Source organism: Rhipicephalus microplus, chromosome 7 (assembly GCF_043290135.1).
Source record: "Rhipicephalus microplus isolate Deutch F79 chromosome 7, USDA_Rmic, whole genome shotgun sequence".
In the NCBI taxonomy this organism is placed as follows: Eukaryota; Metazoa; Arthropoda; class Arachnida; order Ixodida; family Ixodidae; genus Rhipicephalus; species Rhipicephalus microplus.
Window position 1 is genome coordinate 37,895,864 of NC_134706.1, and position 24,479 is coordinate 37,920,342.

A 24,479-nucleotide genomic window follows, 5' to 3' on the forward strand; every position below is an offset into this window, starting at 1 on the left:
TACCTGCCTTTCTCAGCAGTGGACCATTTTGCAAACTGTAGTCATGTGCTTGAGATTCGCTACGATATTTATTCGTGGAACCTTTCGAGAACATTGCAACTTTTGAAATAGAAAAATATAGTTAGACCTGGATGTAGTGAATACGGATATGCCAAGTTATCGGTGATAACAATGTAAATGAATTCATGGATACAGTGTTGTGAATATTTGTTTTAAACTAATTTTTGGATGGGATGAAACAGTTTTTGTATCAAATGGGACTTCATTATAATTCCGTTTGATTGTAGTATAGCATCATTGAGATTTGTTGTTTGACAAAGTTCCACGATAAAAGTACGACTTCATTTTATCGTAGCATTTGCTTTTTACCAATTCCTTAGCATTGCCTAAGAATAAAAATAATTTTACGATGTTTAATTTTGGGTGTTTCAGGTTGCAGCTGCTCTTGCTGATGGAGAGGAAAGGAAGGATCATTTGAACATATTTGAAGTAAGGAACATCGTTTGACGTTGTTGAACATTTGAAACTTCACAGTGTTGTTCCTTAAAAAGCCATACAAGTCTTCATTGCAATGCGTTTGATCCTGTACATATTGAATTTGACGAAGATCACGCAATAGTTCAATATATTTACATATAAATAATCTAAAATAGAAAATATGTGAATTCAAGGCCTAAGTGAAAGCATTGCAGGTCTCGAAACAGTTTTCGGAAATAGTCGGAAGGGCTAACAGGACCATTTGCTCGCAGTATACAAAATAACAGAGTGGCGACTTCTTTTTTCAGTTTTGCTGCTCTGTATTTCACATAAGATAGTCCGTAAACTTGTCTTGCTTATTGCACACCGTCAAGCTCATCATGTCATCCGCAACATCACTGGAGCTTTCCAAATAGGCAAAGTCAGCACCATGTGCCACAACACTGGTTATTGACGCTTAATGCCGATGCAAGCTCTGTAACATGATAAAAGATTTTTCAGTGATCTTAGCGGCGATGTTGGCATATTGATAACCACACAAGTCCACTTCTACGGCACCGGCAAAGTCAGCCGTGATTTTGGTGTCGATGCAGTTGGAAAGCCACGAACAGCTACATCGTCGTCTGCATCGATGAAGTCGCTTGCTGTATTCCTGTCCGACATCCCCAATAATTTGATATATCCAAGTTTAATATATCAAGGAACGACTCTGAAAGAAAAAAAGAGAATGGTAGGCCTGTATTGCGGGTATGTTTCTTGTTTATGGTGTTTAGTTGACATGCTGTGAAGGCGCACTATCCCTTATGCTCTTAGTGTACGTCAATTGGTAGACTACCATTGCAGTTGCCTCATCTAATCTTAGTAGCAATCAATTCAATATGGTTGAAAGCTGGGCTAATAAATGAGGGACCATTATACTTTATGTCAAACTTGCAAATATTTAAGTATTCTGTTTAACATTCCGCTGCAGTGTACTTCCCAATGTTATGCACGAAACTGACAGACCTAACATCAACAAACACCTTCACTCCAGCTCTGATGTATCCCGTTCGTTGTTTGCAGTACTTCATCCAGGAGTTCCAGCAGACTCTGAAGTCAGCTACCAACACGTATAACCTTGCAGCAGCCCTGAAAGGATACGGTCTCTTAGCTTTGGTATGTGTTGCCTTTTTACGTGCTTCGCTGCCACGTAGCCTTCGAGTCTTCGATAGCGTAATTATCATAATTTCGGATAGTTTATCATAATTTCGTGCCATGTAGCCTTCGAGTCTTCGATAGCGTAATTATCATAATTTCGGATAGTTTATCATAATTTTGTGAGCAGCTTGTGTTTAGTTGACAGCCCAGACTTCTAAGGCAGGACACGGCTCTTCTCCAGGACAGACCATTTAAATGTAAGAACTTGCAGTACAGAAGTGGCTATGATGTGGTTTTCTCGTACTATCATTTACCCTCCTACTGCACTTCATGTACGCCTGTACTGCTTTTTGTCATGGGTGTCAGCAGGGAGGTGCGAATGGGGCTCTCACCCCCCTTACACCTCGCCAAAACTTGCCCTCACCCAAGCTACACAAGTGCTCTCCTGTCTCCCCCAGCCATGCGACAACATGAGAATATACTGCCAACGACCACACTATTTGCGCAGCATCCCAAGATAAAATACCAATTATAATGCGGCTGCTGGAAAATTCTCACGAAAGTGAGGGAGTGAGCGTCCTTCTCAGCGTAGGTGAGCCAGCCAGGGTGAGAGCAATGACAGCATTATAAAGACTGAGGGGATGCAGAGCAAACTAACGAAAAGTGAGGAGAGAAGAGAAAAAGGATGAGGGCACCAGCACTACAGTGGTGACTGGTGATGGTGCGCGCAGCGTGCCTATGCGAGCTAACCGTGAACATCAGGACTAACATTATGGTTCGTCCGTTTCCGGGAAATGTGCACCCTGTGCATAATGTCGGCGGGTGAACGGCGAGAACTAGGGCTTTGTTGCGCGAGGCAAAGGATGAGGAGGAAGAGTCTGGGTCTGTTGACGCAGCATGAATTAACGGGAAAGATGCTTACTCGGTGGTGGTGGTGGATGGGAAAGGGAGCGTTCAAAATGCTACTTTTATTTATACCAAAGATCCGGGAGTCGCTCAGCAAGTGGCTATTGCCCTAGCACTCATTGATTCGGGCAGAGTTCTTGTCTTTAGTCACCCTTGCTCTGCAACTAAAACCTTCTCAAGGGAAGTTATTAGCGAACGGGCTTACAGACTGCTGCAGGGTAAGGACATCACTCTGCATACCATTACTTGGTTTCCGCCCATATGGGGTCATAAAGGAAGCCCCACATAATCTCAACGAGGTGGTGCGTAGGGAGGCACGAGGATTAGTATGCCGTGCGATCCCTGAGGCGGCTGAATCTCCCGCTCCCGAGTTTAGAGACCAGCTGTTAACATACAACGGTATAACCAAACATTGTTACTTAGAGTGTAGGGAATTCCCCTTGCCACATTCTAGACTTAACAGGCCACAGGCGGTTACATTAAGACTTCTGCATACACGGACGTACCCCAACCCGGTTCATCATGAATAAAATGATTCCGGACTGCGTCTGAATCCGAATCTATTGTAAGTGTGGGGGCTTGCTCGATTTTGAACACATGCTCTGGCGCTGCTCGGCATTGGCCGGTGTGGCTTCTCACGGTGAACAGTGGTGGCAGCAAACGCTGCACAGTGACGTGCTGGCAGACCAACTCAGGGCTGTCCCGAGGGTCCGTGTGGCTGTAGAGGGGCTTGGCCTCTCTGTACCGAGGTGGGAGCAGCCAGCATCAGTCCTGGACTGATCCTCAGGGCCTTAATATAGTTCTTCAGACCATACCATACCAGCACTACGCAGGTGTTAGGTGTGAGGAGTAGAAGTAGTGCCCCGCTTTGCTCCATCTGTTTCTCGTACATGTTGTTTGAAGTGTCACTGAATAACCAATGCGCATGCACGATAAAGTGTGACATCAAGCAGAAGATACACCGAGTCTAATCAAGTCCATGTGGATGCGACATTAGGGAATTACAAGGCCTGCTACTGTCAGCGAGGTAATTTAATAGCTGAAAGTACTGTAGGTCGTTCCATCGAAAGCTGGAATAATTTCCTGGGAAAAAGTCAAATAATGATTTGGCCATGTTTGTGAAGGCAATCGTTTCGGAGTCCAGCTGCTGCCAGTCCTGTGTTGCAGTTACCACGTTGTAGTAACCTTTATTACAGGGTCTTGATCGCCCCTGTGAACGCATGTTTAATTGTCACTCCATTTTTTTCTCTCCCAACATTCGCTGCAGCCGTGCAAACAGTACCTCAAAGAGAGTGATGTCCTCTTCATGCTGAATGACGTTCTCTTGCGGTCGGAGCATGTGTTTCAGAGGTGAGTCACAGGTCTGCCACCCTTCTGCAACCCACGCAATGCAGATTGTTAAAGGGCCCCTAAACCTCCCAAAGGTCAGAATTTAGTTGAGGTGTAGCAGTCGTGCATGATTAAGAAAGAACGCATGGCCGTGAGAATTTTTACAAATCGGGCTGTAATAGAACACAGACACACACGTCTGGGCATTGAAGAGATGCCCTCGCTCGTTTTGCTCTTTCCTGCACCACCCTCTGTTCGTCAGCTTGTCTCCTTTGTCTTGGGTTTTTTTTCTTATGGGGAGAACATGTGCGGGCAGGCTGACAAACGGGTTCTTTCTGCTGCTTACATGACCAGATTCTTCCGGTTAATGTTACGGCCACATCTGTAGATACTGAGAAGCCAGGAGAAGAGTACCGGATTGTTTTTATTTTTGTTTTAGGGCACTGCCATGGCACAGTGCGCTGCCATGTCTGTTGTTGATTGTGATGGCATTCTGAACTCAATGCACACATTTACTTTAAGATGTTAAAAAATTATTGGAAGCGATTTAGAGACCCTTTAAGTATCGTAATTTTTTTTGTAAAAACTAAATTGGGACTTAGCATTTATTTTTCTTATTATTATTATTGTTATAGCGAGCTGTGATAAAATGGTTTTATTTACAAGAGGTGAACGATGGTCGTTCGCGGCAGCGCACTACGATCGTGCCAAGCCTCTTCGTCTTCCTCTCCTTTTCTTCTCTACTTTTTACTAGTCCGTTACATTCCCCCGCAAGCAGACGAAGCCCGTAGAGCGAGTTCTGATGCACAAGGAGGGTAGAAAGGTTTCAGGCCAGCAACATGAGTGAGCTGCGTTCTGCTCGATCGTCGATCATTGGACAAAAGACAAGCTATTACGTAAGTGAGCTGGCTGAGATGCTTCAAAACTACAAATGGGCCTGAATATTGTGACAGAAGCTTTTGACACAATCCACGCTTGTGTTGCGGTGTCCAAAGTAACACCAAGTCACCTTTTTTGAAGAAAACCGGTTCGTGACGATCGTCGTATTGTTCTTTCGAACGGCGTTGAGATGCCAGAGTCTGAAGATGAGCGATTCGACGGGCTTCTTCCGCGAGACACAGGGTGATTGATACAGAGTCGTCATTGTGTAGAATGAAGGGTAATAAAGTGTCTAGAGGGCTTAGTGGCAACCTGGCGTACAACATATAAAATGGGCTGAAGTTTGTTGTTTTATGTTTTGCCGTGTTGTACGCGTATGTGATAAAAGGCAGCGCTGTAGCCCAGTTCTTGTGATTGAAAGAAACGTACATGGCAAGCATGTTGGTCAGCGTTCTGTTTGTCCGTTCAACGAGGCCATTCGTCTGCGGATAATACGGTGTGGAATGACGGGACTGTGTCGTGCACATGCATAGTAATTCTTCAACGGCATCAGCAGTGAACTGGCGGCCACGGTCGCTGATAATAACACGCGGTGGGCCATGGCGAAGGATCACGGAGGGGAGCAAGAAGTCTGCCACGGATGCAGCGGTAGAAGAGGGAATGGCTGTGGTTTCGGCATACCGCGTAAGATGATCTATGCAGACGATTATCCAACGGTTCTTATTGTTAGATAACGGTAATGGACCCGTAATGTCAATTCCTACTTGTTCAAAAGGTGTGCTGGGTGGTGTTAATGGCTGAAGGGGACCTGGTGTAGCGGTGGCCGGGCGCTTGTGACGTTGGCACATCTCACAGCTAGCGATGTAACGCTTCGTTGTTTCGTACATCTTGGGCCAGTAAAAGCGTTCCTGCGTGCGGTTCAGCGTTCGTATGAAGCCGAAATGACTGGATGTTGCATCATCATGCATAACACGTAGAACATTGGAACGAAGGCTCTCGGGGACAACTAGAAGAAAACGTGCTCCAGGCCTGGAGTAGTTAGTTTTATAGAGCAACTTGTCTCGGACCGTGAAGCGACCACTGTGTTGGGAGGCACTTGCGGTGGCAAAAAGAGGATCCAGGTTGAGATCGTTGCGTTGTTCTCTCTGGAAATCAGCCGCGTTGGGGAACGTGCTTGTAACAGCAGCAAGGCAGTCGTCAAAATTCTTAGCATCGCAGTCTGTAGTTGCAAGAGGAATCCGGGAGAGGCAGTCTGCGTCAGCGTGACGACGGCCACTCTTGTACGACACCTTAAAGTCGTATTCCTGAAGTCACAGCACCCAACGTGCGAGGCGACCAGAGGGGTCATGCAAACCGACCAGCCAGCATAACGAATGGTGATTGGTAATTATCTTAAATGGCCTCCCGTAAAGATAACAACGAAACTTCTGTACGGCGAAAACAGCTGCCAGACATTCCTGTTTCGTAACTGTGTAATTATGTTCAGATTTGCTCAGGCAACGGCTGGCATATGCCACGACATGCTCTGCGCCATTGTGATGTTTTACAAGCACCGCTCCTACACCGATGCCACTAGCGTCCGTGTGGACCTCAGTCAGGCAAGATGGATCGAAATGACGCAACAGTGGTGCTGACGTTAGTACAAACTTAAGTTGTGAGAATGCAGTGTCACATTCTGGTGTCCAGTTGAAGGTTGCATCCTGTCGCAAAATGTTTGTCAGCGGGTACACAATCTCCGCAAATCGTGGAACAAAACGACGAAAATATGAGCATAGGCCGACAAATGAGTGAAGTTCTCGTGCAAACTGCGGTGATTTAAAAGAGCTCACTGCTTCTATCTTGCGAGGATCAGGTCTGACGCCATCCTTGTCGACCAAGTGCCCCAGCACGAGAGTTTGGTTCGCCAAAGCGACATTTTCCAGAATTCAGAACCAGCCCAGCTTTTTCGATGCAGTCGAGAACAAGACTGAGACGGTTATGTTCCTCAAACGTACGGCCAAAGATCACAACATCGTCAAGGTAGCACATGCATATCTCCCATTTTAGACCATCTAATACTGTGTTTATAAATCTTTCAAAGGTGGCTGGAGGATTACAAAGGCCAAAAGGCATGACATTAAATTCAAATAAGCCATCCGGAGTTATAAAAGCAGTCTTTTCTTTGTCACCGGGTTCCGTAGGTATTTGCCAATAACCTGACCGCAAATCAAGCGTTAAAAATAGGAAGCGGCATGCAAGCAATCTATGACGTCATCAATCCACAGTAAGGGATATACATCTTTCTTCGTCACAGTGTTTAGAAGCCTGTAATCTACGCAGAATCTCCAGGAACCATCCTTTTTCCTGACAAGAATTACCGTGGCTGCCCACGGGCTGGACGACTCTTGCACGACACCTTTGTTTCAGCATGTCCTTTACTTGTTCGGCGATAACTTTGCGCTCAGAGGATGACAGTCGGTAGTGCTTTTGGCGGATGGAGTCTGCAGAGCCGGTGTCTGTGACGAGCGCGGGACGAGGGTAACTAAAGGGGTGCATCTTTATGTTTGAAGTCGAAAGCAGCAACATGCCGGGAAAGGACCTGCACCAGCGCTTGCCGTTCCATCGTACTTAGAGTCTTGCTGATCATACCGAGCATTAGATCTTCATTATGGCGAATATCACTAGGAGAGGAAGAGATAATGAGGTCCGTAGCTAGTGCTGCTATCGAGCTGCATGAGGCTTCATCGAAGAGAGCTATCTTCATCCCGCGAGGAAGCACAACCAGCATGGCAGAACAGTTCAGCGCCCACAATGTTCCTACTCCTTTTGTCATGCACACAACAGAACAGGGCACAAGTATGTCCTTCTTAGAACAGTTCTTGCTTAGAGGCCCCACTACGAGGTCAACACAAGCATCATCAACCGCTGTGGAAGAGACTCGAATGGGTGGCAGGCACCAAGATGGTGCTATCACTTTATCAATCACACTAAGTGTGTTCCTGAATTCTTCGCGACGATAGTCTTCTTCGGAAAGCGACGGTAGAAACAAATTGTTTAGTGATATTTCCCCACCACCACAGTCGATAGAAGCAACGCATTGCTCTAGAAAATCGATACCAAGAATGACATCGTGCGAACCACAAGACAGAACCAGAAATTCGGATACAAATACTTTTCCAGCCAATGAAACACTGACAACACATACACCAAAAGGATTAAGCCACTCGCCGCCTACACCACGAAAGGTGATTGTATCATCCCATGAAAACATAACTTTGCGACCTAAGCGGTTTCTGAAGGTGAGGCTTATCACAGACACAGTCACCCCAGTGTCAACTAACGCCATCGTCGGTATTCCATCAATGAACACATTCACTTTGTTTTTGAGCTAACAATAGGCAGAGGTATATCTTGAAAAGACCGTCCGGCGACCTCACCTCCATTGGCTGCGGATGCTAGTTTCCCGGCGGCGGAGAAGAAGAACGACGCAGAGGAGACGGCGAGCGACGAGAACGGTTGGATGGTGGTGTCGAACTTTGCTTGGATGCTGGCGAATCACTGCGTCTGGTATCGCGCAAAAAATGGTCCCTTGGAAACAAGTCGGTTGTCCGCAGGTCATATGAAGCACAGGGTCTTGGTGGCAAAACATGGCTGGTGTCCTTCAAGATTGGCGGTGTTGTTGGCGGCGATACCGAGCGATATGCCCAGTGAAACCACAGTTGTAGCACACGGGAGGGTCACTGTTTATACTATATTTATCGGAACGAATCCTGAGCCACTTCTATCGGCGAGGAAGTTCATTATCATGCGAAGAACGAGTTTCTGCCACTCTCTGGAATCCATTGTATTCGTCGTAAGTTGCATCTTGGTATTGGGGTTGGCCGTAGCGGGACGAAGTCCGGCTGACAGTCCTGAGTATAAGAATGCGGCTGTCCTCGTCCTGATCGTGGGTCATAGGCAGGGCCTCTATCGTAGAGACATGGCTGATACTGAGGTGTGGCATCAGAATCCTCACTGCCCTCCGCCACTCGGTGCGAGGAGAATGAAGCAACGTTTTGCTTGAACTCTGGTGGCTGGTAGGCGGGATGAGTGCTTGGGCGGTGTGCCACTTGCGCGTAAGGCTGAGTTGTTCACGTACTATTTGCCGGATTGTTGATGCAAGATCAAGCGCCTGGTTGCTGTCTATACTCGCGATAGTCGTCACATTGGCTAACCTGCCAAACTTCGGCGTGATGCGCCTCGTCTTTAGTTGCTCAAAAGTGCGGCAATGGCGAATGACATCGTTGACAGATGTCAAGGTGTCTTTCGCAATGAGAAAACTGTAAACATCCTTGGCAATTCCTTTTAGAATGTGCCCGACTTTGTCTTCCTCAGACATTCTGGAGTCAATGGTCCTACATAGCTTTATGACTTCCTCAATGTAGGTCGTGCAAGTTTCACCTGGCACTTGAGCGCGTTGCATTAGCGTCTGTATTGCACTTTTATTTTTCGTTGTTGGGTCGCCGAAACGCTCTTTGATCACAGAAGCAAATCTGTCCCACGTCGTTAGCATTTCCTCCCGATTCTCGTACCACATTAATGCAGTATCCGTCAGAAAGAACGCGACGTACAAAAGCTGAGAAGCGGCATCCCATTTGTTAGCGGCGCTCACCCGATTGTAATGGATGAGCCAAGCCTTGACGTCTTCATCTGGTCTGCCGGCGAAGGGACGAGCATCTCTCAGTTGTGGAGCTGAACTGGTCGGCGCAGAAGTCGAGAGGGGTCGGTGTTCATCTGCACTGTGGGACTTGTCAAGCACAGATAGATTCGGTGGAAGTCCAGCAATGCGACGGCTCCATTGAAGAACTTGCGATTCAACTTCCGTCTTCGGGTGTCGATTACCCAGCACGTCCACCACAACTCTTACAGCGAGCTGTGATAAAATGGTTTTATTTACAGGAGGTGAACAACGCACTACGATCATGCCAAGACTCTTTGTCTTCCTCTCCTTCTCTTCTCTACCTTTTACTAGTCCGTTGCATTATTATTACAGTCAAATTTTATTAATTCGAACAAGCTTCATTCAAACTTCCGGTTAATTCGAACTCGCGATGAGGTCCCATCAAAGCTATGTGTATTCCAGTGGGCGAAAACACCCGATAATTCAAACGCGCTAGCACTTGGGATGGTTAATTCAAACGTACCGCGCTTCGAAAATGTTCTCAGCACCGCGCCCAATCCCAAGGCGGCACCTCCAACACCTCAACGCTGCGCGCGAAGGAAGGGAAAAAGAAAGAAAAGGCTGCGGTTGAATGTTTTCTCTCTCTCAAATGCTGATCTGCTAAGCGCCTGTGCCACGCTTCTTCCTTTCCCGCCCCTGCCATGTAAAGACCCTTCTCCTTCCAACGCCACACGTAAAGAGAGAGAAAAAAGAAAGCTGTTGCAGAGTGTGGTTCTCTCTCACACGCCGGTGCCACGCTTCGCCCTTTCCCGTCCCTGCCACCTAACCCTTCTCCTTTCAACAACCCGCACAAAGAGAGAAAAAAAACCTCCATGAAGTGTTGGTTAGAGACGCTCCTCCTTTCTCGTCATGTGCTGGCCACGCTGCTGCTTTGGCGCAGAGGGTAGTAGCACTGGTAGGTGTTCTGTGGTAGTAGCGGAGATGCAGTCGTTGTTGTCATCTTTAGAGAGTGTCGGCGCTGGACATTGCCGTGCGCAACTTCTCTTGCGAGGAGAATGCTGAAGCCGAAATAGACTTACTTTGCAAGCTGCGTGCAGAATTAATTGACTCGTTGCAAGGCAAATGTGTGCAGACACGCATCACCGATTACTTCAATTAATGATGGATGTCCTGTGATTAGTGAACAAATGTAAGTCATCTGAAACTTCTCTCTCGTGTCTAGCTCAATGCACATGCGCCACTGCATGGGGACCCCTCCGTTTACTTCATCATCATCATCATCAGCCTGACTACGTCCACTGCAGGACAAAGGCCTCTCCCATGTGCCGCCAGTTAACCCGGTCCTGTGCTTGCTGCTGCCAATTTATACCCGCAAACTTCTTAATCTCATCTGCCCACCTAACCTTCTGTCTCCCCCTATCCCGCTTGCCATCTCTGGGAATCTAGTTAGTTACCCTTAATGACCAGCGGTTATCCTGTCTACGTGCTACATGCCCGGCCCATGTCCATTTCTTCTTCTTGATTTCGGCTATGATATCCTTAACCCCCGTTTGTTCCCTAATCCACTCTGCTCTCTTCTTGTCTCTTAAGGTTACTCCTACCATTTTTCTTTCCATTGCTCGCTGCCTCGTCGTCAATTTAAGCTGAACCCTCTTTGTAAGTCTCCAGGTTTCTGCTCCATAGCTAAGTACTGGCAAGATACAGCTGTTATATACCTTCCTCTTGAGGGATAGTGGCAATCTACCTGTCATAATTTGAGAGTGCTTGCCAATTGTGCTCTACCCCATTCTTATTCTTCTAGTTACTTCAATCTTGTGGTTCGGCTCCACGGTTATTACCTGCCCTAAGTAGACATAGTCTTTTACAACTTGAAGTGCACTATTACCTATCTCGAAGCGCTGCTCTTTTCCGAGGTTGTTGTACATTACTTTCGTTTTCTGCAGATTCATTTTAAGACCCACCTTTCTGCTCTCCTTGTCTAACTCCGTAATCATGCGTTGCAATTCGTCCCCTGAGTTACTCAGCAACGCAATATCATCGGCGAAGCGCAGGTTACTAAGGTATTCTCCATTAACTCTTATCCCTAACTGTTCCCATTCTAGGCTTCTGAAAACCTCCTGTAAGCACGCGGTAAATAGCATTGGGGAGATTGTGTCCCCCTGCCTTACACCCTTCTTGATTGGTATTCTGTTGCTTTCTCTATGAAGCACTATGGTAGCAGTTGATCCCCTGTAGATTTTTTCCAGGATGTTTATATATGCTTCATCGGCACCCTGATTCCGCAGGGTCTCCATGACTGCTGATATTTCTACTGAATCAAACGCCTTTCGTAATCTATGAAGGCTATGTATAGTGGTTGGTGATATTCTGAGCATTTCTCTATTACCTGATTGATAGTATGAATGTGGTCGACTGTTGAGTAGCCTGTTCGAAATCCTGCTTGTTCCTTTGGTTGATTGAATTCTAATGTTTTCTTTACTCTATTAGCAGTTGCCTTTGTAAATAGCTTGTATACTACAGAGAGCAAGCTGATCGGCCTGTAATTCTTCAAGTCCTTGTCATCTCCTTTCTTGTGTATTAAGATGATGGTAGCGTTCTTCCAAAATTCTGGCACTCTTTCCGTCAGGAGACACCTCGTAAACAGGGTGGCTAGTTTTTCTAACACAATCTGTCCTCCATCTTTCAGCAGATCTGATGTTACCTGAACCTCACCAGCAGCTTTGCCTCTTTGCATGCTCTCCAAAGCTTTTCCGAGTTCTATCATTACTGGTGGGGTGTCATCTGGGTTACTGCTAGTTCTTATAGTATTGAAGTCGTGGTTGTCCCGGCTACTGTACAGATCTCTGTAAAACTCCTCCGCTATTTTAACTATCCTATCCATATTGGTAGTTATTTTGCCTTCTTTGTCCTTTAGTGCATACATCCGATTTTCGCCTATCCCAAGTTTCCTCTTCACTGCTTTGACGCTTCCTCCGTTTACTTAGCTTTTATTAATTCGAACTTCCTTAATTTGAACAAATTTTCAGGCCCTTTGAGTTCGAATTATCGAGATTTGACTGTATTGTTATTATTATTATTATTATTATTGTTATTATTATTGTTATTAATAAAAACTAGGGGTTCTCACTGTGTTTTAACACATGATATGCTCTCCAAGTTCACTAAGCGGCTGTATTAAGTCGCATTTAATATGTCTTATGGGAAAATAGAATTCCTTCGACTATCCTTGAAACGAAGGCTTAAAAAATGCGGCAGATTCAAGTCATTCTGGCTTGAACTTTTTTTTGGCGGAAAACCGATGCAAAGTTGGGGGTTGCGAGAATTACGTGGGGAAGACTTTCCACGAAAACGTACAGAGCAAAAAAAAAAAAAAAAAAGGAAGTGGCCGCAAATCGGGATTCTCACACCAGCAACTAACAGCAAGCTTTGAAAAGTACTAATTAAAATTCACCTCAACAATAAAAGCACACGTTCAACACGAGCCAAGTTTTATTTAGTCGAGAATTACAATACGACACGCAAAGGTTGTGGGCGTTGCGGTCATGGCAGTAGCGTTCGTTGCTCAACAGGAGCCCTCAAAAGGTAAGCGTAGGACGTCAGTATTGGGCTGATAACTATTTAACAGAATCGTCCGCAGTTTTCTTCTGAAAAAATGAAGTTTACCATCAATCCCAGTTTTAGGCAGACGGCAGGCCCAACGCGTCTTGGTGGTGTGGCAGCTTGGGCTAGTTGGTATGGCAGGACGATAGTTATAGCGCGAGAACAAAACGACGACACAGAGACAAGAAAGACACGAAGGACACGAGCGCTCGTGTCCTTCGACTACATTAGTAGTCGTCGTTTTGTTCTCGCACTATAACTATCGTCATGCGTCTTGGTGGCTCTCGGCTGCCGTCACCAGTAGCGAACACAAAACTCGTAGGCTCCGAAGGGCCTACCGGCGGCCCTGTTGCTGTTGCTTACATCATGATCTATAACTGTCAACTTGAAAGCAGCCTAGTAGCTTCAGTATCGCGCCATAACAAAGAAATCGTATTTTTGTTGGGCGATGTTGGGGGTGTGAGAATTATGCGAGTGTGAGGATTACGCGAGAAAATGCGGTATGTCTTGTTTTAATATTTAGAACATATAAGTCAACATAACAAGCTTTTGGACTTAAAAAATGGTGAATTTAGGTGACAGTAAAATTTTCATTTAACCTTAAAGTGAAGCTAGGTGTTTTCACGGCTTAGCATTTGTTTACTGCAGTGAAGTCATCTTTACAGTGGGTTACATGCGGGTTAATACACACTCAAAGAAGTGCTTTCATAGTTTAACATTTCTTGAGTGCAGTGCCGCCGTCATCGTACTTGTACTGCAAGAGCACTCAAAGAATTAAATGAGTTGTCACATCCTTTCTTCCACCTTTACAGGGAGTTTCACGCAAGCTAATAAACACTTATTTGTTTTATTCGAATGGTTCAAAATTTCAACAATTTAAGTTAAATTGAAGCTAATTTGAAAACAATAATATTTATTCGAATAATTGAAGCATTCGAATATCTGTACAAGTCTATGATGTGCATATCATAAGCAGCTTTCACCATATTTCTTCAGGTTGTGCAATGGTTGATCATAGCTTCTTGAGACATAAAAGTTAATATGAAATGTTTATTACATTGTTACAAAAGCTGATATTGAACAAAGCACTCATAGTTGACAATGGCATGATTTGACATTATAGGATCTTTCTCGTAAGCCGTGTCAAGCACTGGTGTAGCTCTGTGGTGGGACACAATATTGCCATGCAGAATGCCTGGATACAATTCCGGCTTTTATCGCGATTTTCAATTATTCCGTCCCTCTGATTTTTCTTTCACCAACAATACTGCCAACATCTGCTCCAGATTTTCTGCGACACAAGCCCTCATAGAGCGCGATTGCATAAAAACTTTTGAAATTCTGTCATCGCTGTTAAAATACAAACTGTCAATCACCTGTGTGGTTCGTGCCTGCATTCCATGGTACGAGGAATACGAATATGTGCCAGACAAGATTGAAGGAAAAGGTTTTATGAAATATGCAACAAGTATCTCACGCTCTTCGTGTAATGACCTGTTGACCTGTCTCTTACAAATTTTGGTATGTGGCAAGTTAAAGAGATGCGATAGTGCTCATATGTAGGTGGCTATGTAGATAGATAGTTATGTAGAAACAACGAAAGTGCCGTATGTTTGCAAAGAATTGCTTCGGATTTGAACAGAGACCATTGACTGACTGAGCACTTTGTTCGATAGCAATGTGCATTGTATTGATGTGAAACCACATTTGAAGGTAAAATTAGTGCTTATTTTCTATTGCCATACACTGATGTGAACATATGTTTTTATGACAAATTTTGAGATACAACTATGTTTTGTGTAATACGTGACTGTTATAACATTTTTATAACATTGTTTGACTGTACATATTATGAATGTCCTGCTCATTGCTTTGGGCATGGAAAAAAAGGTATCATTGCATTGTGCTTTAGTTTGTATTGCAGCCTCATATTTGCGCCTTTCTCCCCTTCAGCATAAGCAGCCCAGCGGTCCTGGAAGACAGCTTGCCCTTGCTCACCAGTTTTCAAGAGGCCACGGCCAGCATCTTACGTTGTGCTGCGGAGGTGAGGGTGTGACGACTCATTTAATTCTTTGGATGCTCTCGCTGTACATGTACAACGTGTCTTTGCCGTACGGGTGTGTTTTCGAATCTCCACTTGAAATTTCACACTGCAATGGCGATGCGTGCTCACTGGGAGGTGCACGGGCACTAATAAACACTTATTCGTTCATTTCGAATGGTATTTCAAAATTTTCAACAATTCAAAATTGGATCGAAGCTCATTCGAAGACAGTAATGTTTGGTAAAATATTTGAAGCATTCGATTGTTCACTCAAGCCTATGATGTTCATATCATAAGCAGACTTACAAGAAGCATTGTACATAATTGTGCGACCTTTTTGTGGAGATAAACTAAATTGATACTATGATGTTATATACATTTGAACATTATGCAGTTCTAAGTGATACTGGCACCAAACTATTGGTCCTGGATTTTTAAATAATTTTTTCTTACTTTACACATTTTGTACTTTAAAAAACCACAACAAAGTAATTTGGTCAATGTGTGGTCAGTTTCTATATCTCCCTTAAAATTCAATGATTATATCAAAGTATGCACAAATTTCATTATTTCTTAGAAATGAGTATGCCATAAAGAGCATGGACTTCTACTGTCTTATATAAACAACCGTCTTCAAGTAAATGATTTCAATATTAATTACTAATCTTATGTTAATTAGTCATGTCACCATCATATAACAGTCACATCACTCAATTAGTAAAGTCACTGTGCCTCCATCCAGTACACCCATTGAGGTTGATGGGACCGATATGCAATCTAGGCATTTCTTCAGTGCATGTGGCTTCTGAAGGAAACAAAGGAAAAAGCACAGAGCAGATAAATGCAAAGAAAGGAAGAAAACAGAAGAAAAAAGAGAAAGTAATAGACAGAGAGAAAAAAGGGCGAAGCAGGCAGGAACAGGTAGAGAGATGACCTTGTTAGTAAAGAACAAAGTAACTGGTGCCGCGCTAAGATCATGCTAATTAAGACCGCACTAATTAAGTCTTTGTAAATAATGTCACACTAACAAAGTTATGCTAATTAGAACTATGCAAATCAAGAACTTGCTGATCATTTAGATCGACCAGAGCTACACTGCTGATTCAGCTTGTACCACCAATGTGAGCTGCCTACATTTATTTTTTTTCAACGTAATATATGTGTATTGTTCGTACACAATGCCTTGGCATGTATTTTAGTTTTTCCATCTTGTTTGCCGCAGTGAGCCTGCGAAGGGGCCGCATTTCAAGCTGTTTAATGCAACTCTCTTTTCCTGTCCTAACTATACTTTGTAACTGTAGGTAGTAGATAAACAAACTCAAACCGTAACCTGCACAACTCGTAGTGTGGCTCTGAAACAAGATGAACACGAGTGCTTTTTATTGCTAGAACTCTAATGTGTTAGTGATGTTTCCCTTCTCTGTGGATGCGTATTTTAATAGTAGTCTGTACTTCATTGTCGCTTCTCGCTGCCGCGTATGCGCAGGTGCCTGAAAGCCAGCTGCTGTTAGTGGAGAAGTTGGCGGTGCTACAGATTGAAAACTTCCCACTTGTGGCTGAAGGCTTACGGAGCCGCTATGCTAAGTCTCTTCTCTTCCTCCTACTCGCCGTCCACCCGTTGTCTCCGACTTCACTGTCGCAGATCGGTGAGTGGGGGTAACCAGGCACGCGTTGGCAACCAAAACAGTGCTTAGCATTTAGTAACACTTTACACTTGGGCAAAGCAAGCTACACTCTCCAAAGTTTTATATTACTGAGCCACATTCTGTTCAAGCTGGCTCACTCAGACTCGAACTCTCAAACATTCTACCCTGACGCAAAACGTACGGGCGAGCGAGCGGGTGCTGATCCATTACGGCGTACATGTAACGCAATTAAGACAAGTACAAGAAATTGTACTGCACAAGTGCTTGTCTTTTTCGCGCTACATTTATGCCGTAATGCATTCTACTCTGCCAGGTTCAGTAGGATTCGGAACTTGCTTTATTTCTACTCAGCAGGACTCATTCATTCTCGGAGACCGGGGTTCGTCCGATTCCGAAAAAGCGAACGCATTGATAGTTTTCTAACCTACACAACCAAAAAGGAGAAATTGAAAGGCACTCAAAAAAGTTGTTAGTGTCCTGTAAAGCAGGTAAGCAGTTGCATGTTATGCGGCATAGTGTTAGAAGAACGCACTTAGAAAATTTTATAATAGTGCTACAGCATATTCATCTATACGTGATGTCTGGGGTTTCAACGTCTCGAAACCACCATATCGTTATGAGAGACTCATTGTCTATACGAGTAATGTGCATCTGGTGTTCTTCTATATGAACTGATTTGCAAGCGTACTTCTGAGTAATCATTTAGTGTGGCGCTTTGCTTGTGAAACATCGCTGTTTTCTGCTTTTTGTTCACTTTCAATTTCTGTAATGACTGTATAATGAGAATGACTACAGTTTATATGCCCTGTGCTTCTAATCTGATGTGCATGCTATTTTCTCCTATAATCTCTATTGTGCGATTACCTACAATCATGAAACATGCTCGCTTTTTGTTTTCTGCCTGCCAAGCTCTGCCGCTCAAGCCTCCGATTGGCTTTGGCAGGTCTAGCCATTTTTACTGCTTTATTTGAATAATTAAAGGGTAATAATAATAATATTATTATTATTATTATTATTATTATTATTATTATTATTATTATTATTATCATTATTATTATTATTATTATTATTATTATTATTATTAGTAGTAGTAGTAGTAGTAGTAGTAGTAGTAGTAGTAGTAGTAGTAGTAGTAGTAGTAGTAGTAGTATTATAGTTACTATTTGTTTTTGTTGCTGGTACTATTAAGCAAAATATACCTAGGACTGTTATGGGGCTTTTGTCATGGTATTTTAAATACTCTTGACCTGAATAACGAAGTTTCTGAGGTATGGCTAGAATATCTGTCAATATTGTTTTATTAGATGTTTTATTAGATGCAAGACATGTAATGAAGTATACTTGTTATGCAAATGACACAACCAAATACTCAAGTTGAGACATATAAAATGTAGGGATGGGCAAATAGTAAATTTGAGGTTTTAATGTCAAGAGCGATTTGGCTGAATAATTTCAAATTGAATAGTTTGAGAAGTATATGGCTCGTATTACAATGAAAAAATTATCATTTTTGTCTCAAACGAAGGAACGTGAAAGAGACATTGCGACATTAGTAATTATTATTATTAATAGTGTAATAGTGTATTCAGTTTCAGTTTCACTGAAACTGAAACTTATTATCAGTAAGCCATAAAATAGATTACGTCTTAAGATTTGCTTTACTTAATGATGTGAGGTGGCAGCAGTCTCACAGTGCCATCTCCCGTGCCTCTGGACAGATGGCAGTGCCCATGGACACTCCGCCTGCTGTTCCTTCTCGACTCACTAGACAGCGCCCCGTATCAGATGCTAGCAGACACTGCCAAGGACTGCCCGCGTTGCTAGCGCGATGCGACACTTCGTTGTGTTTGTACACGCATCGCCCTATTTCACCTCAGTGTGTTTACAGTCTGTCCTCCATTAAACATGCATATTCAGTGCCCATGTGTATTCAGCCTTTCGCCCCGAGCCTCACATTTGGCGCGGTCGGCGACGAGCCTCTGCTGCTGCCCATCTGCATGTCCGCGTCTCGTCAAGCCTGCCTTCTTACGAAGATCAGCGACTAGCCTAGTCAGAGCCTCCAATGCCGTTAGCAAGTAAGCGTAGCCCTTCGCAAGGCATTTGACAGCCTCATGAAAAGTCTGTGAAGATTTTGCACCGTTTGCCGCATTCGTAGGGGCCAATCCTAGCTAGAACACTATCTGAACCTTTGCAATGCAGCTAATCCCGCTCAGCCTTCAATGTTGCCCGAACTCTTCTGACGACTCATAGCTTACTTCGGCGCTTGTTTCTAGTCAGTCGTCGCCACACCGAGATTTCAGACTGCCCGGAATTAACTGGAGTGAATCTGACAAAGCCACACTGTTACGCCTGAGTGTCGAGCTTCTTCGAGAAAAACTGGAGAGATGCAATCTGGAAACCACCGGCCCTAAAGACGATCTTGTTCGGCATCTACACAACATCGAAACTAACCATGAGTGGACTCCAACGCCGGACCAAACGCCGTTGGCCGCTAACATTTCATTGGATGCCGTTACTATTCAAGTGCTCGCGGCATTGATGCAGCAATGGCTCCGACCTTCAATGGTTGTTACAACGTTGCCCGACCTGTCAGCCTCGATTCAGCACTTTGAGGGATCTCCGAGACAAAACGTCGAGACATGGCTTGATGAAGTGCAACGACTCGCCTCTTGGATTGATGCCACTGCTCAACTCATTGGAGCGCGGCTACGCAAAACCGCGTAGCCCCGCAGTTTCATTCCTCGTGAAGACATCGCCACTTTATGTAAGGCTGCTTTAGAAACAAATAAGGAGAGTTTCTGGAAAGCGCTGGGACTTTTTCTCATCCTTTCTCTTCCTTATGAATGGGTGCCTTCCAGCTTTAAGATAAGGTTGGTTTGTGAATACGGGCCTAGTACACTCTAAACTTTTAAAAGGACTCCTCGACAATTTCATATAAAAGTTCGGCCCACTGCTTAGGCAAACACACTGTTAGTGCGTACTGGAGGTATGCATACTCACTGCCAGTATGAACTGGCAGTGAGTGTGCACATCTGAGACAATAGAAAGATATTGTATAACTCATTTGCCACTATAAATTTATGTAAGTTATGGTCTTTTTTGAATTAGCTTTTGTACTGAAAAGGTGCTTGTTATCGCTAGCCTATGCATAAAATGTGTTCTGTCATCCTCTGGTATCACAATAGCCGAGAAGTTTACCTTAATGGCAATCTGTTGCTGACACTGCCGTCACATGTTGGGCTTGATGTGTAAAGCATCTGAAATTTATGTGCTTACTTTTTTATGCCTGCTAGAATTGGGTATCTATGGCGACTTGGAGGTATGGTCTAATGGTTTGAATCGGTTTTTGTTTTTCAGTTTATCAAGGACTTGCAAGAACTTGCTCCCACTCAATAGTGGCCGACGTTGAGGCAAGTGAAGAGGACGATGATGGCTTCTCTGGCAAGCTTCAGAGGATCACCTACCGTCGCTACAACCTTTTGTGGAGCTATCTTCTGGAAGCAGTGAACGTTCAGGCGAGTGTGCAGACTCCCTAACAATGAGGGTTCAACTTTTACATAGTTGGCATGACATGTCATGTGGGGTGTTTAGTATATGAACTTTCAGTAGATGAACACAAGTGCCCATGTATGTGTTTCCTAATATTTGCTGTCAATATTTTCGTCCCTGAACACTCTTAAATACAGTCGCCGACCGATTTTTCGGACCTGGCGGGGACCGAAAAAAAGTACGAAAAATCGAACAGTCCGAAAAATTTGTTTTCGCCAAAAATCTGAAGTTTATTGCATCAGGCAGGTTTTAAAAAAGTCCTTGATGCTGCCTTGCCTCAAACTACGCTTGGAGGCAATTTGGTTTGCCCGTATTTGCGCCAAGGCGACATCGTCGCCGTAAACGCTCAACAAAATTGTCACCGCGTTGGCGATCTCCGCCGCCGACGGCTGCGGGCGGTCGTCGTTGTCGTCATCCGACGACGACGACGACCGCCATCCGGCGTCGACCGTCATCCGGCGACATCTAGCTGCGAACGTCCACTCTCTATTAGCTTGATTATGGCAGCTTTCTTCTCCATCGTCAGGGTCGTATACTTCCCACGCTTCTTCACACCACCTGGCTCCCGCGATGGCACAGATGGCGGAGCCATGGCACCGAGAACACAAAATTCGATGCCGCAGATAGCCGCTGCGAAGCACACAACGTCTCGACGCTACGCGACACAACACGTGCAGAATGGCGACTGAAAAAAGCTGCAACGACGATAAAAGAATTCTTCTTTCGCCTCTTCCCCGTGCGATGTGATGACGATAGTGCTGACCGAAGACGAAAAAACGGCATCCATCACCGCGTCTTTTAAAAAGCAAACACGGCCTCCGAAACTTAAAATATGGCGTGCGCATTCCAATCTCTGAGGCAAGAAAGGCATCTGAAGACCAAGCTTAGCCAAGCCGACGGAAAATTCAACATGGCGGCGTTCACAATGGCTTGGGGCGTGGCACAAAACGAGCGATTTAGTCCGAAAAATCGAACTTTCAGGGGCAAATTCGCCCGAAAAATCGGTCGAAACAATGCATTAGCTCTATGGGATCCCTGACGGTGCATTTATGAAGTCCGGAATATCCAACAAGTCCGAATTTTTGGAGTCCGGAAAATCGGTCGGCGACTGTAGTATTTTCTAAACAAATTGCATACGTGCACCTACTGTGCCTATGTATCGATCCCCTTCACATTAGTAGCCATGTTGTTAGTGTCAAGTTTCGAAGCCCCCTGGTTTTCAGCATTAGTCTCACCACAGAACAAAAAATAAATTATGAATTGACCATTGCTGCAATGCGAGGATGATTTTGTAGCATTTTTTTCGAAGCTGTTGTACTTGTAGCACTGTGTTGCACTATGTTCCGCCTTGCATCGTGCCTTATGTATACATGGAATGTTTACTGTCACTTCCTCAAGAAGCAGCTCAGAAACCCAACCTACTCTGTGGGCATCTGATTTTGCAGCAAATAAATTCAAAGCTTTAGTTATTGCTTAAGTCTTCTGCTGGTATGGCTTTACCCTGGTTCTAATGTTTAATAATTGTGTTTACGTACCGTAATACTACCCTCAGCAGCATTCACAGAGTTGTACTGAATTTATTTAATACATTTTACATCTAAAGATGTAAGACAGAGCTCTGACCTCGGTAAAACGTGAAAAGCAACCATCTGCTGCGTTATTTGCTTTCATTACATTTATGCAGGAGCTGAACGCGATGCAGATCACCGCGGATGCACGAAGCACCTTTGTGTGCAACGTCTACGACGCCCTCCTCAGCGCTATTCTTTCCATGGTATCCAAGTTGAACTTGTCGGTCAAGCAGTCGAATGCTGAAGGTGTGAGTAGTCTTCCTGTTATTTCAAAGAAAAATTAGTCATTCCCACGTCCATGCAAACTGAATGAACAGCGAAGCTGGAAAGTAAGCACCAACGCATTGCGAATGCAGATTGGGTTCTGTTGTCTTCCTACATTATCTTTTTCTTCATGTTTCTTTTATTTATTTTTTGCATATATCTTTCTACATTTCTCTCTCTTCTTTTCCTCTGCCAAATTCTCGCACTACTCCCCCTCACTCATGCTTCTCTTTCCAATCCTTTGCTACGCTGAACTGTGCACGATCACTCCATGGTTTACCCCTCTCCCCTTCCTCCTTTCCTTCCTCCTTACCCTCCCATCACTTCAGTGCACCATCACTTCCTTTTTTTAACAGTGAAGGTGTTCTTGGTGTCTGGGGACCATCATACACTAACCTCGATATAACAAATCCAGATATAACGAAATAATGGTTATAATGAAATAAATGAACAGTCTTGCAATAGATATAGTGCCAAGAATATGCACCCAAACCTCATTATAGCGAAGTTGCATCTTACCCGCAATTAAGTTCGTTATATCCAAAAATTTGTTATAAAGATTTATTTCTAAGCCTATATCTATTTCAAGGCTATTTTTCATTTACTTCATTATAACGAATATTTCGTGATATCCAGTTCGTGACATCGAGGTCCAAGTGCTGCTGTATAATGAATTTTTCAATTCAGCAAACTTATGTTCATTTGTGATGCTACTTCATTCAAATGAGGTTTGAGTGTCAATTGTAGTGGGATTTACCCACGGGAAGCGGGTGAATCCCACTGCGGTTATGTGCCGCTTCACCCAACTCATTCACCCGCTTCATTTCGCCTCATTTGATTCCACTGCACACCACCAGCTTTGCTGTTTCATCTGTGCGTGCCAGGCGGAGCTGGCTGAATTTTTCCATGTTGTCCTTTATCTTCTTCCTAACACTCGCATATCTTTTACTTTGATACCTTATCATAATGTTCAAGTTGACCTAAGAGTTACTTACATGGAATCATCAACATTATCGTGGCGTGATGACAGAAAGCAGAATTTGCCATCTTTGTTTAGCGAGAACAGAGGGCTAGCTGTGGTGACACTGGTCACAGCAAAATGGGCGAAAGTTACTGCACATACTTAGTTTGGCTGAGGGCCTGTACAGAAGCCACAGTGATGTCAAGGCGGCCGAGTGTTGTGACGTCTCGACATTTTCACCTTGCATAGTATACACTTGAACCCCTTTATAAGAGGCATGCACTGGGGAGCAATTCTTGTCTTTTATTATATGTGGTGACTCATATAAGCTATGTAAAGCATGTGAATTTTTTATCAACCTCCATTTCTATCATGGCACACTGGTGTGTCACATCTATTTGTCTCTCACATCAGATTTCTCATAAAGGGGTTCGAATGTACTATAGAATTCAAAACTGGTTCGTGGGTGCAATTCATTATTGAAATCTTGTTTCTTGGATAGATACAATTCTAACATGCAACGAAACTGTTTAGGGCACTTTGATGACAGTGTTCGTCTTGTGTTTAGAGGGACTAGATCATTTTTTAATGCAGAAAAGTTAAAGATGAAGCACTCTTTGATGCTTGCTCGATTTTCTCACATGTCTTTAGCTAAACATTTCGTTTACATTGGTCACTTTCACCAGGAAACTGGCGCAAACATGTCTGACCCTACGTGCGGTGTCGACGCCGAGTGCCCAAAGGACTTCAACATCTTCATCAACTTGATTGACTTTTTCAGGTAAAGAACCCATTGCAAAAGGGTTGCAAGTTTGCCTACAGAGAGATGAGTTGTCTGACCTCTATCAAATTTTCGTTTGCATTCTTCAGGGACACTTTCTTGTGGAAGCACACTGAATACTTTACGAAGTGGGCCTTCGTCATGATTAAAAAGTTTGTGGAATACTCCTCTCGGTAAGCAGCATTCTTCTCGAATCTTCCATCTTCAGTTCGTCTCTGCGAACCCAGTGCAATGAAGACTGGCTAGCACATTGAATGCATTAGTATGCTTAAAGTTACTCAATGATGTGCAGGACTTTTGTTCCCATTCAGACTGCACTTCCTATACTTTTGTGAGCGACTTGTTGAAGCAGCGAAATCGTGTAATCACTTTGTCGCAGCTACCCTCTGGTCAGTGGGTTTTACAAGGCACTGGCTGTTTGCTTCCAGATCTGTGAAAAGTCGTCGTACTTTCAGGTAAGTGTTGGTCATTTAGGTGTTTGAAGCCAATCTTTCATGGTGAGTTTAGTTACCTTGATCAGTTTCCGGAAGCAGTACGTTTCATTTCTTTTTGCAATGTGTGTGTGTGATGCACACACAGTGCATCACACACACATCAGGTGCAACATACCGCCTGTGGTCGAAGGGGCTACAGGCGTGCTGGCAACACTGGCAAGCGTTAAATTGGTTAACCAATCGAAACAGTGTTCAGTCTACC

General features: G+C 44.2%; 1 protein-coding gene across 4 annotated transcripts in view; it reads left to right on the top strand.

Moving 5' to 3' along the window:
- Positions 1 to 24,479, top strand: part of LOC119180381 (DNA-dependent protein kinase catalytic subunit) — a 231,258-nt gene that overhangs the window by 14,643 nt on the left and 192,136 nt on the right. For 2 of the 4 annotated variants that reach the window (XM_075869063.1, XM_075869064.1), the window contains exons 11-20: positions 433 to 489; positions 1,540 to 1,632; positions 3,788 to 3,870; positions 14,921 to 15,011; positions 16,498 to 16,657; positions 20,015 to 20,172; positions 21,891 to 22,025; positions 23,689 to 23,783; positions 23,873 to 23,956; positions 24,163 to 24,238. In XM_075869063.1, coding sequence (XP_075725178.1) covers positions 433 to 489; positions 1,540 to 1,632; positions 3,788 to 3,870; positions 14,921 to 15,011; positions 16,498 to 16,657; positions 20,015 to 20,172; positions 21,891 to 22,025; positions 23,689 to 23,783; positions 23,873 to 23,956; positions 24,163 to 24,238 — 1,032 coding nt within the window. Of the gene's footprint in view, positions 1 to 432; positions 490 to 1,539; positions 1,633 to 3,787; positions 3,871 to 14,920; positions 15,012 to 16,497; positions 16,658 to 20,014; positions 20,173 to 21,089; positions 21,307 to 21,890; positions 22,026 to 23,688; positions 23,784 to 23,872; positions 23,957 to 24,162; positions 24,239 to 24,479 lie in introns of those variants that run through there. The other 2 variants (XM_075869065.1, XM_037431570.2) reach the window with 2 other exon arrangements.